Source organism: Thamnophis sirtalis, unplaced genomic scaffold, assembly GCF_051295495.1.
Source record: "Thamnophis sirtalis isolate CommonGarterSnake01/CBP01778 unplaced genomic scaffold, rThaSir2_p1.2 scaffold_5, whole genome shotgun sequence".
Lineage (NCBI taxonomy): Eukaryota > Metazoa > Chordata > Lepidosauria > Squamata > Natricidae > Thamnophis > Thamnophis sirtalis.
Window position 1 is genome coordinate 30,504,868 of NW_028261385.1, and position 16,259 is coordinate 30,521,126.

The window sequence follows — 16,259 nt, forward strand, 5'->3', positions numbered from 1 at the left end:
CCAACCAGTGAAGTTGTTCTACTAAACCAGTTATTTTCCATTCAGTAGGCAGGCAGCTATGTTTTGTGCCAGCTACAGCTGCAGGATTGTGTTCATGTACACCCCACTCCGCCCCATATATCAAATTGCAGAAGTCTTAAATTTAAAATGATGATGGTTTGTTGCGGTTTTCTTAGTCTAATCCAGGGGTGGGATTCAGCCAGTTCGGACTGGTTTGGGCGAACCAGATGCTAATTTTAATCTGATTCGCTGAACCGGTATTTACAAGGATCAGCTGACCCCTCCCACCCCTCATGCCAGGTAAGTGCAGGCCCCCTGTGGAGGCTCTGGGAGGGTGAAAAACGGGCTTTTTGGAAGTTCGGAAACAGAGCCTGGGACAGGCCGTTTTCACCCTCCCAGAGGCTCAAGGAAAGCCTCCAAAGCCTGGGAAGGGTGAAAACTCCCCACCACCACCGTGGTGCAGGAAGCCGACTAGGCCACACTTCCATTGCCACACCCACCCAGCAACCGGGCAGAGAACCAGTTGCTAAAATTTTTCAATCTCACCCGTAGTCTAAACACATATTCCATGAACAACTATGAGCTCAAAAAACTCTTTGTTAATATTCCTGCTTTGCCCGGGCAGCACAACTCCCATCAGCACTGATGGAATGAATCTTTATGGATCCAGAAGGCCTCCTTTAACAGAATCCTATCCTTGCTAAGATTCAACTGTGCCTGCATGGGATGGGCACAAATTTAAAATGCAGACTAAACTCATTCCACCAAAGAACCTATCCACTTCACAAGTCCCAGATATTTTACAATAATTGTCAGATAATTGTCATGTGCAATAATACAGCAGCCCTCACTTATAATGCCAAATATTTAAATGTTTAAAACTGTAACATCTGAAAATACTTTCTATTATTTTATTGCCTAAGAGTGGAAGCGGTTAAATATATGCTAAAAGGAAACTGCTTGAAATGGTTCAAATGCAAAATAGTGTTAATTTGTATAAAGTAGTAGTTCTGGAGATATCATTGAGAAAAAAATAAAAAAGATACAGTTTATTTTCATTAAGGATCTTTGAAGCACAATAATTCATATTTTTCTGCTACAGTTTTTCAGGATACTGTGGTCATCAGCTTCTTTGCACTTACTTTTAGCTTCCTTTCAGAAGGCTCTTCAGCTTCTCCTAAGTCAGGAAAAATGTAATGGGATTAATAGGTAAAAAGTGATAAAATCTGTCATAACTGATGTTTTCCATGAAATTTAATTCTAAAGGTGATTGTCTCCCTTTTATTTTTAAAATAAGATTTATAGAAAAATAGCTTATACTGATTCACACTAGCAGTTTGGGGAGCTCAATTGCACTCACTGACAATAATTCCCCAGGATTTAAGATAGAGATCTGTTCCTAAAACTCTCAAAGATACCAGAAATGCTTTCCTATATATAAAAGTTGATACTTAAGGGCAACCATTCTCTATCAATATTGTAGTAGTAGATCATATACCTAGCATCATATATGTTCAGTTCTGATAGTAGATCTTGAGAAGGTCTTCATTATATATACAGACCCTACAGAGTCACGGAATAGCTACTTCCAAGGATATAATATGCCACGCCTAAAATGTTCTGTTGTTATAGTTGGACTGTGAATTTGGGTGAGTGGTCTAAGGAAGGATTCAGGCATTACTTACAGTGACCTGCTTTAGCAGGCATGACACTCTGAGGAAAAATACATATTTTGCGCGACTATCCAACCCACATAAATTGGGACATTTGCATTGGAATGTATTGCTCGTGTTCAAATACTTTCCTGAGCTGTAAACTATATTCTGTTAAAACACATTTTAAAATATGATTCAAAAAGCTATACACGCTTCAGTTCTTTGCTTTGATACAATATGTTCTACTTGGTTTTCTTCCAGTTTTTTTGAGAGGGCTCCTCACCAGAGAGAGTTTTTACTTTGTAGTGGATGTTTTCTTTTTGGCAAAAATTAGTGCAAAATTTCTAGCATTTTGATATTTCTTGATTTTATGTTCAGTAAAATTATAGTTCTCATTATAAGATTTTCTGTTCTTTTGCCTCCCCTCTCCAATAGCTGGACCCTATAGCGGTCTAGGTGAAATCATCCATCGGGAGAGTGTTCCAATGCATACCTTTGCCAAGTATCTTTTTACCTCTCTCCTACCTCATGATGCTGAACTAGCATACAAAACTGCACTGAGAGCAATGCGGTACGTATCCTTAAAACACATTTATAAAGGAAGCCCAATTCCAATTGACAGCATGGTTTTCCCTTCAAATCCCTAAAGTCACTGCAGAGGCCTCACTTCAAACATGTGGTCCTTCAGAGGTTAAAAACTGTGGTGGGATTCAAATAATTTAACAACTGGTTCTCTGCCCTAATGATTTCTTCCAACAACCAGTTCACCAATCTGCTCAATATGTTAACAACTGGTTCTCCTGAAGTGGTGCGAACTGGCTGAATCCCAACCACTGGTTAAAAACATGGTGGAGGGGAATAAGATCTTTTTTGTGGTGGCCTCTTCTTGTCAGATGAGACCCTTTGTCTTTTAGAAGACTGGGCCATAACTTTAATTTTAGAAAGCCACTGCCAGAGTGATTTTGATAGTACATATTATACGGTTGATTTTTATGTGTATTTTAGAACAACACTCCTAGTCGTAGATGTGCTGCTCTAGGAAATTCTGGGACTTGCAGTTCCAGCATGATTGGAGAGTCAACAAGTGAGGAGGACTGCTTGGTCTATTGCTACCTGGGATTTATGCAAGTTGCAAATTCAACACCTTTAGAAACTATCAAATTGAGGAAATAAAAGTTTGCATATGAAGTGTGCCACCCTGGAAGTCTGGTCATGGGGTGTAATATGTGGGTGAATGAATAACATGGAAGAATTGCAAGACTTTTATATTTATTTAACACACAGTCTTTCTAATCCAAGCCTTTCATTTTAATTCTCCATCTGAAGATTCAATCATTTCAGAAGTAGCTCTGAGATTGACCCCTCTCTAAAAGATGCTTGACATCCTTGCTGCTGGAAATTATATCTGACTCTTGACAGGACTGCCTATGTAGATTGACTGAAGTATATGCTCTAATGTTGGAAACACAGAATTAAGGGTTTTTTATTAGAATATTCTCTCAAGCACTGTTTATAACTGGAAGTAAATCCTAGAACTATCTAATCTGAATTTTTACTGACCCTTCATAGTTGCTTTTCCCTTTCATTTTCAAGGCAGTAGCTTCTGTGCTACTGTACAAGCCAGTCCAGTTCTTATGTCTGCCTCATTACCTGTCATCATAGAACAACCACGATAGAAAATTGGAAATAAATGAGGTGTGTCATGCTGTTAACACAGCTGATTGACCCCCCTCCTTCTTTCAGCACTTGGGAGTTCAGCTGCCCCCAAGGGAATCCTGAATCTCAGTTGAGCTTACTCATGCAGGCAGCTGTGGGCACAACCACTTCAGTATATCTATTGTGAAAGAAATCTGTCCTCTTGAAAAAGCAAGGGAGAACTGGTACTCTCTAGGCTGTGAGTTGTGATTTCCAACATAACTGAGTGCCGAGTTGGGGGAAGCTGCCTTCTCTAATGCTTTATAATTTGCTTCAGAAAATCATCCTTTGGAACCAAGGGAATGCACAGGGTATGTGCAAAAAAAAGTCAAGATTGCGGCTGTAACGATGAGATTAAAGCCTTGTCCCTTTTATGGATATTGCATTGCATGTAAAACAGGGCTTTGATTTCATGGTTGTGGTTGCCTTCTTGAATCACACACGCACACACACACACACACACACACACACACACACACACACACCCCTCATGCATACCCTTGGCTTCAGTGGATGATTACTTGAAATAAATTAAGAAGCATTACCAGAGTCAACTTCTCATTGGAGCTGAAGCAGTGGTAGGTATAGTACAGGTTTATATCACAAGAGGAAGAATTCCATAATGCATTCATTGAATGGTTAGGTCTGTATTCATGTCTGTTAGAGCTGAAGTGCACTTCAGACTCAAAGGAAGAAATGTCATTCGGAGTTTCCACAGGCATGCACAGAGAACTTGTTGGAAATGCCTTAAACCAAATGCATCTTTTCCAGGATAAAGTTGCAGCTGTGAAGAGCAGCCGCACAAGCTGGGGGGAGGAGAAGAGAAGTCACAGATGCTTTAAAGTGTTTCCAGCAGATGTTACGGGGGCACAAAATAACATTTCTCAGTTGGAATCCAAAGTTCTGCACAACATAAGGTTTATGTGTTGAGAGAGAGAGAGAGAGTGCACACAAATATAAATCAATTTCCCCACTGCCATCATACACAAAATGTGATTAGGCTAACCAGATTGTTACCCCCAGAAAGCATTACACAAATCAAGCAAAAAATTGTATTTATTTTTGTCATACTTTATAATTGTGTTATTTTTCTTCATGAAACAGTCTGTTTATATAAATTGGGAAGAAACCCAATTCTGTGAAGGACACTGGAGAGCTTTCAGAATAGAAGAGAATATATGTAGATCAGAGTTGAACTGTGGAGTCCTTGGTGCCCTCTGAGCTTTGTTTACTTGCAAACATTTCATTACCCAACTATATAATATCCTCAGTGCTAGACAGTGTGGGGCTGGCTGTTCGTTTATGTACTTTTGCCCTGCAAATGGGTATAAAGAATATTAATTATAATATTAATCTAATAAATAAATAAATAAATAAATGTTGGTGAGGGTATATTTTTCTCTTTGGTAATTCCTTGATTAGGGTATTATTTTCTGCTTGTTTGTCTGGTGTTAATCTCTGCTTACCTGGGTTTTAACTGCTAAGGAGGATGTGATCTGGACCACACCAACCTTTTGGACATCAGGGACCACTAAATTCATAATTTTAAATCCCGCAGACTACTACTATGATTTTTTAAAAGGATAGATAGTATTTAGTGCAATATAAAAAACGCAAATAATTTTTCTGTGGACCATCAAAATGTTCTCGCGGTCCAGTAGTGGTCCATGGACCACCAGTTGGTGTCTCTCGATCTGGACTTTTTGTTTGTTTGTTTCTTCTTTTTGCCTTTTTATTGTTTCTTGAATGATGTGCAAATGTGGTTTATCTTTATGTTTGTATTGATGGCTGATTTGTAAGAATGCCAAGCGTCCAGGAATTGCCTAGAGTTTTTCGATTTAGCTTACTCTAGGATGCTCAGAGTTTCTTGGATGAAACTGTGGTTGAGCCTGTCTCTGTGTTGTGAGATTAAGGAGTTTTCATGGTTACTTCTGACTGCTTATTGGTATTCATGATGTGCTCTGCTAGTCTTCTCCCTGTCTATCCTATCTAATGGCTGTTATAGTGGCGGGTTGTATATTGCAGATGAGTCTCTATGTTGCCGATATAGATGATCAAGCAGAAACCATTTGCAGGGCAAACTACTGTATATTAATAGGGACTGAACCCCCAGTCACTAGCGCTAATAATATTACTTAGTTGATTAGTTGATTAGTGAAATATTTGCAAGCAAACAACCACTCTTAGAGAGTACCAAAGGCTCTTATAGAATAGAATAGAATAGAATTCTTTATTGGCCAAGTGTGATTGGACATACAAGGAATTTGTCTTTGGTGCATATGCTTTCAGTCTACATAAGACAATAAAATACAAGAATAAAAAGATACAACACTTAGTGATAGTCAAGGTTACTAATAAGCTATAAAATCGTACTAGGAAACAAATAAAAACAATATAAATTGAAAGATACAGACAACATGGTTATAGTCATAAGTGGGGAGAGATGGATGCTAGGAAGGAAGGGAAGAATAATAGTAATACAGTCTTAGTAAATTATTGACAGTGTTGTGGGAATTGGTTGTTAAGCAAAGTGATAGCATTCAGGGAAAAACTGTCCTTGTTTCTAGTTCTGGTGCTCAGTGCCTTACAGCGTCGTTTTGAGGGTAGAAGTTGAAACAATTTATGTCCAGGATGTGAGGGGTCTGTAGATATTCATAAGCCCCGGGTTTTAAATAGTGTTGCCCACATTGATTCCAAATATTCCTTCAAAGCCATAGGAACTGAGAATCTGCTTTTTTAAAGAAACAAACAAAAAAGAAAGAAAACTGAAATTTTAGGAATTAGGATATAGGTAGTCTTCAACTTACAACCACAGCTGGGAACTGGAACTTCTATCCTAAGCCATTATGGCTGTAAGTTGAATCATCACATAACCGGACATGATTTTACAGCCATTTTTACCATGATTATAAGTCAAATCACATGGTCCTAAGTGGAGTCATGTGATTGTAAAAGTGTGAATTCAGTTTTCTGCTGGAATCAGCAAAAGCTGTTGCAAATTGCAGTCATGTGACCATGGGATGCTGCAGCCAATTGTAAATGAGAGCCAGTTTGTTATACCCATTAAGGCTAGAAACCAGGAGACTTTGAGTCTTGCCTTGGGCATGAAAGCCAGCTGATAAAATCATTCTTTCATAGCCCAAGTCATCTCATAAGGTTGTTGTGGGGAAAATAGGAAGGAGATTATTAGATATGTTTGCCATGATTAGTTATTTATAAAAACAAAGGTGGCATTAAAAAAAATTGAGCCTATTGCCAAGAGTCTGAATTGTGATTACATGACCGGGTGATGATCAAAAGTTCTATTTTAGGTCATTATAGACTTTTTCCTAGGCTTAATTCAAATTGTCATGGTTGTGAGTTGAGGAGGTAGTCCTTGACTTATGACTGAATCCATGCAAGTTTTCATTTATGGCCATTTGCAATGCCTCACAGACAGTATCCAGGAAAAAAAAATCCTACAGCAAACAGTGGGTCTACCTAAACGACCACCACAAAAATCATAATTTTGGTTTTGGTCCTATGATGACGCATTTTAGAACCATCATGACTTAACGACCATAATTGCCAGATTAAATTACGGCTCTAAATTGAGAACTACCTGTACAGCTTTCTGTGTTCTTCTAGACTTTGCATATAGCTCTCAAAATCTTTGAGGTAGCATAAATCTACCAAATTTAAGTTTTAGTTGCAACTGAAAAGAGGCATAGAAATGTTACCTGATGTCAGTGTTACAGACAGGCTGTGACAAGCATTTTAAAGCACTGAAAATGTCCTGTCCTCTAGAAGGCTTTTCATGGCTGGCTGCATTTGTTCGCAAACGCGCATCTACTTGGCTTCATTGGCAGTCTGTGTAGGAAAGTTTATGCATGTACACACAAAATTAAAGCAGTTGCTTTAATGCCTTGAGATGTCTGCTGTATTACTCAAGACTCATATAATTAGTGAAGCCTTCCCCACCCATTGGTATGTTTTGCACAGTCCTAGTATATAAAATTGTCCAATTAACTGCTATAATCTTATGTCCAATTTTTTCTTCTGCATTGATATGATTAGATAAAATTATCATTCGCTCAAAACTATATTAAAAAAGAGGAAAAGACAAAAGGGTAGTTGTTTAGATTTTCATGCAGTGAGATCTTCTCTTGCCTTCCAACTTATATGGGAGCTTCTTTTCAGGTAAAGTCAGTTTTCTATTTTTCTGATTGTCAAAGTGGTTGGTGGAATTTCTCCTCCCGAAGGAGACTTGCCTGGCTCCCACACTGCTATATTTTTAGTGCCACACTTATCTCTTCCAGACATTTTGGATTTGTAAGAGTTGAATTTTTAAGCACCGCAAAGTGTTGAGATAGCTGCTTTTGCATATTCATGTTTTTTTCCCTGTGCATAATTATTTTGCCTTTTATTGCTTGCTTCTCATTTTGTATATTTCCACCCAGTAACAGATGTTCTGAAGCTAGAATACAAAATGTTCTCTTTGCATGCATGTGTCTATTTAGACTATTTGGTGCAGCCTTCCCCAACCTGGTAATGTCTGTATGGTTTGAAGTACATTTTCCTATGATCTTCACCAGTGGTGGGATCCTGCCAGTTTAACAACCGGTTGGGTGATCACGTGTTTTGCTCCACACGCGTGCACAGTTTTAGCAAAACTTACCTTCCACAGTCCTTCTGTGGAGTAACACAGCTGTGCCACGTGAATCAGCTGAGAGGATATAAGTAAGTAAAGCACACAGGCGGGCGGGCCAACCTGATAGTTGGAGCAAACCGGTTTGCTCCCAGCTGATTGTTGGAGCTACCAGTTTGCTCCCAGCTGATTGTTGGAGCTACCAGTTCGCCCAAACCGGCTGAATCCCACCTCTGATCTTCACCCAGCAAGTTTATGGAAAGTGCAGATCAACACATCAGATTGGAAAAGGCTCCTGTCACAAAAAAGGTCTTGTTCTCTACTGCCATCACAAAGAGCTTTTCCAAATTTGCTAAGGGCTACCAGAATTGAGAAGACATTGATTAGATGGGAAAAGGTCTTCTAAAGCGTCTCTGATCATTTCAGAATGTTGTGGCTATTTTTCAAAATCTGTTGCCTGAATTACTGTAAACGTTTCATTGTTGGTTGTAGAGATCAATATGAATGACAGTGATGTCCTCCCCAAACAAACACAAAAAGCTTGTAAGTTCCTTTTCTAGCTGATTTTCAGTGGGTTCTTCCAGATGAAAGTTGTAGGGACAAGTTTAATGTGAATGGTGCTCTTGATTAGCTGACTTTTTTTGCTCAAAACTTGCTGATTGCCCTTTCTCCAGTTTCTTCCAGCTACAGTTATGAGGCTTGTTACAAACATGGTACAAGTACTTCTGCTTTTAGGCATTGTGGGTCACTGCAGAAGCAGTGTGATTGTAGAAGATTATGTTGACAGGACAGTCATTGGCAAGGTTGCTGCGCTTGTCCCAGCTTCTAACTCCCAGTGTCTCAGCCCTGTGTCAGGAAGTCAGGGCTGGTAAAAGAACTGTAGAGACAGAATAAGGCATTTGGTAATTCGCCACCCTGAGGAACAACCGAAATGCCTGCAATTTTTAAAACTACAAAGTTGTAAAACTACAAAGAAGGAAGGAATTACTGTTCCAGTGTTAAACTCTGGGGTTACGCTAGGCTTTTTTAATTCACCCTGCTAGAAAGAGTGAGCTCAGATAGACCAGCAGTTCTTAGTGATTGTGGTAGTTTGCCTGCCTGCTTGCCCGCCCATCCATCCATTCATCTATCCATCCATGTTTTATCTAATTTATATGCTGCTTATCTCACAGTTCACAAAGTAAACATGCTTGCTCTTGTGGTGTATTAGTGATATTAAATAGGAGGGGAAAAACCAGTCAAGCCTTTCTGAATTTTCATTGTGAAATCAGAGAACTTGAGCAATGGGGAGGTTGGTTGTGTGGAAGTGTCCTGTGTCATCACTTTTGACCTTTCAAGTGCTGAAGCTGCTCTGAATCATGGTAAGAAGCTCATGTGCAAAAACAAAAAAAAACAAAAAAAAAACCCCCAACACCAAAATCCACCATCCTATTTTCATTCAAGTAGATTACAGTGTAGTCTCTTCTAATAATAGCCCTTAGGAGGGATAGAAATAACTTATCAGCAAAAAGCAACTATTTTCAGTACAGCTGTAGTATCTCTTTAAACCACTGTTTGAAAGTAGGCTTGTCCTCATACTTATCTTTTTTTAATCTTGCACGGAATTACTTTTGACAGACTTGCTTGTGCAAGTAAAATAAAGCAAAGTGAATGGCTGCTTGCTCAAGAGGCTGTCTTTTGATATTTTAAACCAGCATTTGTTTAATATGACAATATTGCTTGACATCTCAATTCTTTTGACCAAATAGCTGTTAAAGTTCCAGCGCAATTGTTGGGATTGATATCTCTAAAAATAGCTATGGTGGAATGCAAACGTTATTCAGATAACTTCTCTGCCTACTGTGAGATGGTTTTATATAGATATTGTCCACCCATGCCTCTGAAAATCTGGATGCTCAGGGCATATTATTGCAGAGGGGCTGCACCATTCGCATGAAATCTGAGATAGAAGCTAATACATTGATTTGTGAATTTAAAAAAAAATACAAGCACATGCAATTTCAGTTTTAGAAAACCAGAATGACATTTTAAACACATAGTATGTAACTAAATAAAAATATTTTATCTGATCCTTTAAAAAATACAAAACTAATAAATGCTTTTACTTCTCTCAAATAATCGTTTTCAAATTTACTAAGAGATGAAAATCAGAGTTTCTGCATTCAGATACCAAGACATATTATACGTCTTGCCAGTTGAGAAAATAAACAAAGCTTCAGGCGGATATACTATTTTTGTAATAAATAATGTATAGGAATAATATCAGCATACTATTGTAAACAGACACTCCCCATACAGTAAATATGTCAATCTTTATAGGTGGCAATCTTATGTACATTTCATTGGGAATGAACCCCATTATATTTGATGATACTTGCTTTTTAAAAAATAATGCAGAGAATATGGTTGCAAATGTCAAAACTGTACAGAAAAATAGAAATGCAGAACTGGGTCAATACATCATTAATTATTAAGAATAGAATTCACATTCTAAATCTCTAATAATACTCCCATTTAGAAGTATGTCAGGTTTACCTTTACATACATTTTGTGTGTGTGTGTGTGTGTGTGCGTGTGTGTGTGTGTGTGTGTGTGTGTGTCTTATCAGCTTTTCCTAGTGTGCAATATGAATAGGAAGCACAGAGAAACAGAATAATTCAGAGGATTTATTGTATAAGGACCTTACCATAGCATTACGGTTACATTCCAGTATATTGTGTACAAATGAAGGAGAATATTTGTAGCTCAGGATTGAAATGAGGTGCTCTCTGAGCTTGCTTGTTTCTTGCAGACGTTTCATTACCCTAATTAGGTAACATCATCAGTGCTAGCGAGGAGTGCTGTTTGCTGTCATTTTATATTCTGGTGACTTGCCTGTCTATGTGAGTGGGGGCGGTCTCAGAGATTCTTTGGTTGGGCTGTTTGTATTGTGTAACTTGCTCAGTATCGGGTTCTTTCTCATAGCCACTCGCCCTTGAGCTGACCGAAAAAAATTGTAGTATAAAAGTTGATGTCTCTTATTAGATAATTGATCCTTATTAGATATAGGGCACATTAATCAGAGATTAGAGAACCCCTCCAACTTTGTTTCCTTCCCTCTCACATGCCACTGCAAGAATTTCAACCTGTCAGTCTTTATACATACCCTGTTTCCGTGAAAAAAGGACCTCCCTAGATAATAAGCCCAATCGGGCTTTTGAGCGCATGTGCTAAAATAAGTCCTCCCTGATAATATTGCAAGACAGCAACAGCCATGAGGTGACCAAGCTCGCTGCCTCCTGCACCTCAAAAATAATAAGACCTCCCCGAAAATAAGACCAAGCACTTATTTTGGGGGGGGGAGGTCAAAAGAAAATAAGACCGTCTTATTTTTGGAGAAACATGGTAGATTGGGGAAATTGGTCACATGTCCAAAATAGTAGATACAGCTGTGTGTTCCAAACCTGTGCTCTTTCAGGGAAGGGCTTTTTTGGAATAGTGCCATAATATTCAATTCATATTCTAAAGAAGCCCAACTCTCAACTGTCCTTGACTTATAACAGTTTGGTGACTGTTCAAAGTTACAATGGCACTGAAAAAAGTAACTTATGACCATTTTTCACACTTATGACCATTACAGTATCCCCATGATCACATCATCTAGATTCAAATGCTTGGCAACTGGCTCATATTTATGATGGTTGCAGTATTTTGGGGTCATGTGATCCCCTTTTGTGATCTTCTGACAAGCAGAATCAAAGTCAGATTCACTTAACAACCTGGTTAATTAACAACTGCAGCGATTCAGTTCATGGCAAGGAAAGTCATAAAATGGGACAAAATTCATTCAACAAATTTTTCACTTAGTAACAGAAATGTTGGGCTCAATTATGGTTGTACGTCGAGGACTACCTGTAACAAGGTTTCCTATTCCAAAGAATGACTGTTGATGCAGCCCAATCAACAACTGGAAAGGTCAGGGAGAGATGCACCATGAAGCTTCCCTTCCCACAGATCAGGGGTGTCAAACTCTTGTCATCATGGTGATGTCATGTGACATATCCAGGGGTAGACTGTTATGGGTTTAACCGGATTTGGGAGAACCCGCAGCTAACATTATGCCCGGTTCGGAGGACCTCCAAATCCCACCCTTCGCTGTCCCCTCAATTTCCCACCCCGGCCACTCCTCGCAGGAGTCTCCATGCAGTCCATTTTGAATGCGAGGTAAGTTCAGGGCCCACGTGGAAGCTCGGGGAGGGGGAAAAACGGGGCTCCTGGAAGTCCTCTGGAGCCTGGGAGAGGCAGTTTTCGCTCTCCCTAAGTCTCAAGGAAAGCCTCCGGAGCCTGGGGAAGGTGAAAACGCACCCCCACACATACAAAACACCATGGTGCAGGAGGCTAACTAGGCCATGACCACACCAGGCTGGGAACCTATTACTGAAATTTTTGAAGCCCATCCCTGGATGTATCGGGACTTTTTCCCCCTTCACTAAACTGGATATGAGCGTGATGCATCCAACCCCCGGGCCACGGGTTTGACAGCCCTGCCACAGATTGTCAGTATGAACTGGGGATTGGCTTGAAGACCTAGAATTACAAGGGGGGGGGGGGAATCCTGATTTTAAAGAACTTGACTGTCCTGCCACTCAGAGTAGAATGAGCATGAAAAAGTATGCCACATATCAAAGTGAATGCTCACACAAAGCTATCATTCCCAATAAGTGTCAGGCACGATGCCACCATTTGGGGGACGGGGAGGCTCATCTGATTACCCCACCAACAAACAGGTCTGTGAGGTATGTTAAATGGTTTCCAGGCCGAAACTCTTTTGGAGGAAAATAATATTTGATTCAGGAATCTCTAATGATGGTGCTTCCTTAGGTGTGGCCTGAAGATGATATGAAGTCAGTGTCATGAGGACTCTGCAGAAAGAAGAGGTTGCCAAGGCTTGTTTATGCTGTACATACGAAGAAAGGCTTATAGTAGCATTGTCCTTGGTTACCAATGGTAATTGAGAGTGGAAACTCTGTCTCTAACAAAGCAGTTACAAAGTGCAATGCCATATGACTCTGCTGACTTAAGATTGCAGTTCTAGGTACAGCCATTTGGAAAATCCCAGGCAATGATTAGGTGCAATGACATGTGACCATCTTTTATTTATTAAATTTAAATGCTACCACCTCACTCTGAAAAACAACTCTGAGTGGTTTCCCCCATTGACTTTACTTGTTGGAAACTGGCAGCAAGCTGACAAATGGTCACATGACCATGAGGAAGCCGTAATGGACACACCTTTGAGGAGCAGTTGTAAGTCTCCTCATTCCGTTCCATTGTACTTGTGAATGGCAACTGAACAAATGACCACTTCTACAGTTTCCTGGTGTGTCCCTTGTTTATGTTGACATTTGTAGATACTTGCTGTTCAAAATCATATTAAGAAAAATCAGATCTATAGAGGTTTGAGGTTTTTCTGTCTAAAGTGAATTAATTGATTAGATGTAGAGGAAAAATGTTGTATTTTGATGCTCCATAATAATAATTTGTTGTCTTAAGAATAACCATTAGGCCCTCCCTTTTCTCTTCCTATATATATATCAGGAGAAACCATGCTATTTTAACTGGTAATTTAAAAAAAAAGCTGAAATGGTCAAACTGTGGCCTTTAGATATTGAGTTTCTGTAGAAGGTAAATCATACTTGGGATCAACTAGGCTACGTTTGTATGATCAGTAAGATTACATATTTTTTACTTGCAGGTTACTAGTATTGGAATCAACAGCTCCGATTGGAGATATGTCTCGTCCTCATCACATAGCATCTGTTGTTCCAAACCGGTATCCCCGTTGGTTCACTCTGAATCACATTGAATCTCAGCAGTGTGAATTAGCATCAACTATGCTAACAGCAGCCAAAGGTACAATCCTGACAATGAACCATCTGAAATTTTAGTTTGCTAAAATGTAAATTATATTTAGTTGATCAGTGTAACAATTTTTGTGTGAACAATGTTCAGTTTGTCAGCTTTCCCCTTCTTCTGTTGCATCCCCAGAGAGAGTAAAAGGTTTCATATGTATTCAGCCACATTTTATCATGTTTCAACCATAAAGGGCAGTATGTAAGTGATCTATTTGCCTTGTTCCATAAACCAGGATGAGTAGCTCCTGGCTTCAACTTCCTCTTCCCAGATCACAGAGCTGAAAATAAGTGACATAGTGGTAGGAGTAAAGTCAGGACAAAAGATACACTTGGCAAAAAGTTAAAGCAGAAGTTTCTGACAGGGGAAAGAAAGTTGTGAGAGTTTGCATAACATCCAAGCCAGACCATATGTGTTTAAAACAAAAGGAACATAGTTTTTTGACAGGTTGTTTGTTTTAGAAATGTATAAGGCTGCCAAACTTTATAACTCTGGGCAGCATACAGTAAAACAATCATAAAGTGCGATTTAAAAAACGCAACCAAATTCCAGAAGAAAAACAACCATTAAAAGACAATCAAAGCTGAAGGAAGGCATGTTTAGAGACACATCAAAAAATCGATATGTCAAGGAAACCATTTTGGTTTTTTCTTCTAAAAAGTAGCACATCTTATCAAAACAAGATGGCAGGGTGCTTGGTCAGTACAAAGGTAGCTCAGAATAGAAACTGAACCATCTTGAATGAGATTACTTTTCCCTAGAAAATTCAAGTTTGCAGTTCGAATGCATTCTTAACTTCAATCATGAATTATTTTTGTACAGTTTTTCAGTGTACCAAGTCTGTTTTATCCTAAAGGTGTTAGATCTTACTGTGGTAGCACCTGCCTTAGTTACAATTCATTTTTGGAGTTTTGTAAAGCATTCTAAATGGGGCTGCCTTATAATTAAAAAATTCAGCTAGTTGAAACTAGTCAAACAATAATAAGCTGAATTACTGAATGAGATTGGTTATAGGGTTACCCACTTCCATTTATTTCATGGCTATCAGCTTTCTCGCTCTTTCTTTTCTTTTTGGTCATCATTCATTGTTGCTTATCACTTCACAACTTGGGCATGGGTTGTTAAAAAAAAATTAATTCCCTTATATGAGTCCACTCAGTTTTAATCTAACTTGGACTCCCAACTGTAAGAGTCACATATCAATTGATAGAAATACATGGAGAGCCTTTGAGATAGTTGATTCTATAATTTGGAAATCCCTGTAAACATAGTTTAGGCTAATTGTCACATGAATCTTTTTAAAAAAAGTATACTTACCGTATTTTTGGAGTATAAGACGCACCTTTTTTCCTCAAAAAAGAGGCTGAAAATCTGGGTGCGTCTTATACATCGAATACAGCATTTTTTGGCCTCCTGAGGCCCCGCCCCTTCACCAAAATGGCTGTGCATACTCTTATGGGGGCTGGGAAGGGCAGAAATGAGCAAAAAACGGCCCATTTCCCCCACCCAGCCTCCAGCAGCACTCTATAAGCCTCCATAAGGCTATGCATGCAATTTTTTTGACAAACAGGCCTGTTTTTGTGAAAAACGGGCAGTATTTTGCTCATTTTTGCCCTCCCCCCAGAGCACTCTGCAAGCCCCCACAAGCCTATTCATGCCTTTTTAAAAAAATGGGCCCGTTTTCACGAAAAACAGGAAATTTTTGGGAGGTTTGCAAAGTGCAAAAATGTTTTTTTTCCTTTTGGAATGCTCTTTAACTGATCGATGAGAATTACATTGATCAAGTACTGTGCCAGCAGAAACAAAGTCTTAGGTGCTGCAGATTGTCAGCGATTTCCTTCTCTGTCTCTGTCTTTCTCTCTCTCTCTCTCTGTCTTTCTCTCTCTCTCCCTCCCTCTATCTACCTACTTATCTACCTACTCTCTCTCTCCCTACCGATCTACTGTATTTCTCTCTCTCTCTCTATTTCTCTCTCTCTATCCCTCTAGCTACCTACCTACACTCTCTTTCTCTCCCTACCTACGTACTGTATTTCTCTATCTCTCTATGTCTCTCTATTTCTCTCTCTCTATCCCTTTATCTACCTACCTACCTAACTACTCACTCTCCCTACCCACCTACTGTATTTCTCTCTCTTTCTCTCCCTCTCTAGCCCTCTATCTACCTACCTACTTTTTTTTTAATTTGCCTCTTCAAAACCTTGGTGAGTCTTATACTCCAAAAAATACGGTAGTTAAGACCAACATCAGCAGATATGCCAATTTAAAAGCCAAACACATGCCTGAATGCAATGTATTTTATTTGGCAGTTATATATTAGCTAACCAGAAAGAAAAAATCTTGTCTCTGACTTGAGTTATTTTAGTATTTATCAGGGAACACTGGAAAAAT

The 16,259-nt window shown here is 39.1% G+C and overlaps 1 protein-coding gene across 1 annotated transcript in view; it reads left to right on the top strand.

The window, feature by feature from the left end:
• The window catches only part of ZSWIM6 (zinc finger SWIM-type containing 6), a 102,922-nt gene that overhangs the window by 77,741 nt on the left and 8,922 nt on the right, over nt 1-16,259 (top strand). The window contains exons 10-11 of the mRNA XM_014055595.2: nt 2,091-2,226; nt 13,712-13,869. Coding sequence (XP_013911070.2) covers nt 2,091-2,226; nt 13,712-13,869 — 294 coding nt within the window. The remainder of the gene's footprint in view (nt 1-2,090; nt 2,227-13,711; nt 13,870-16,259) is intronic.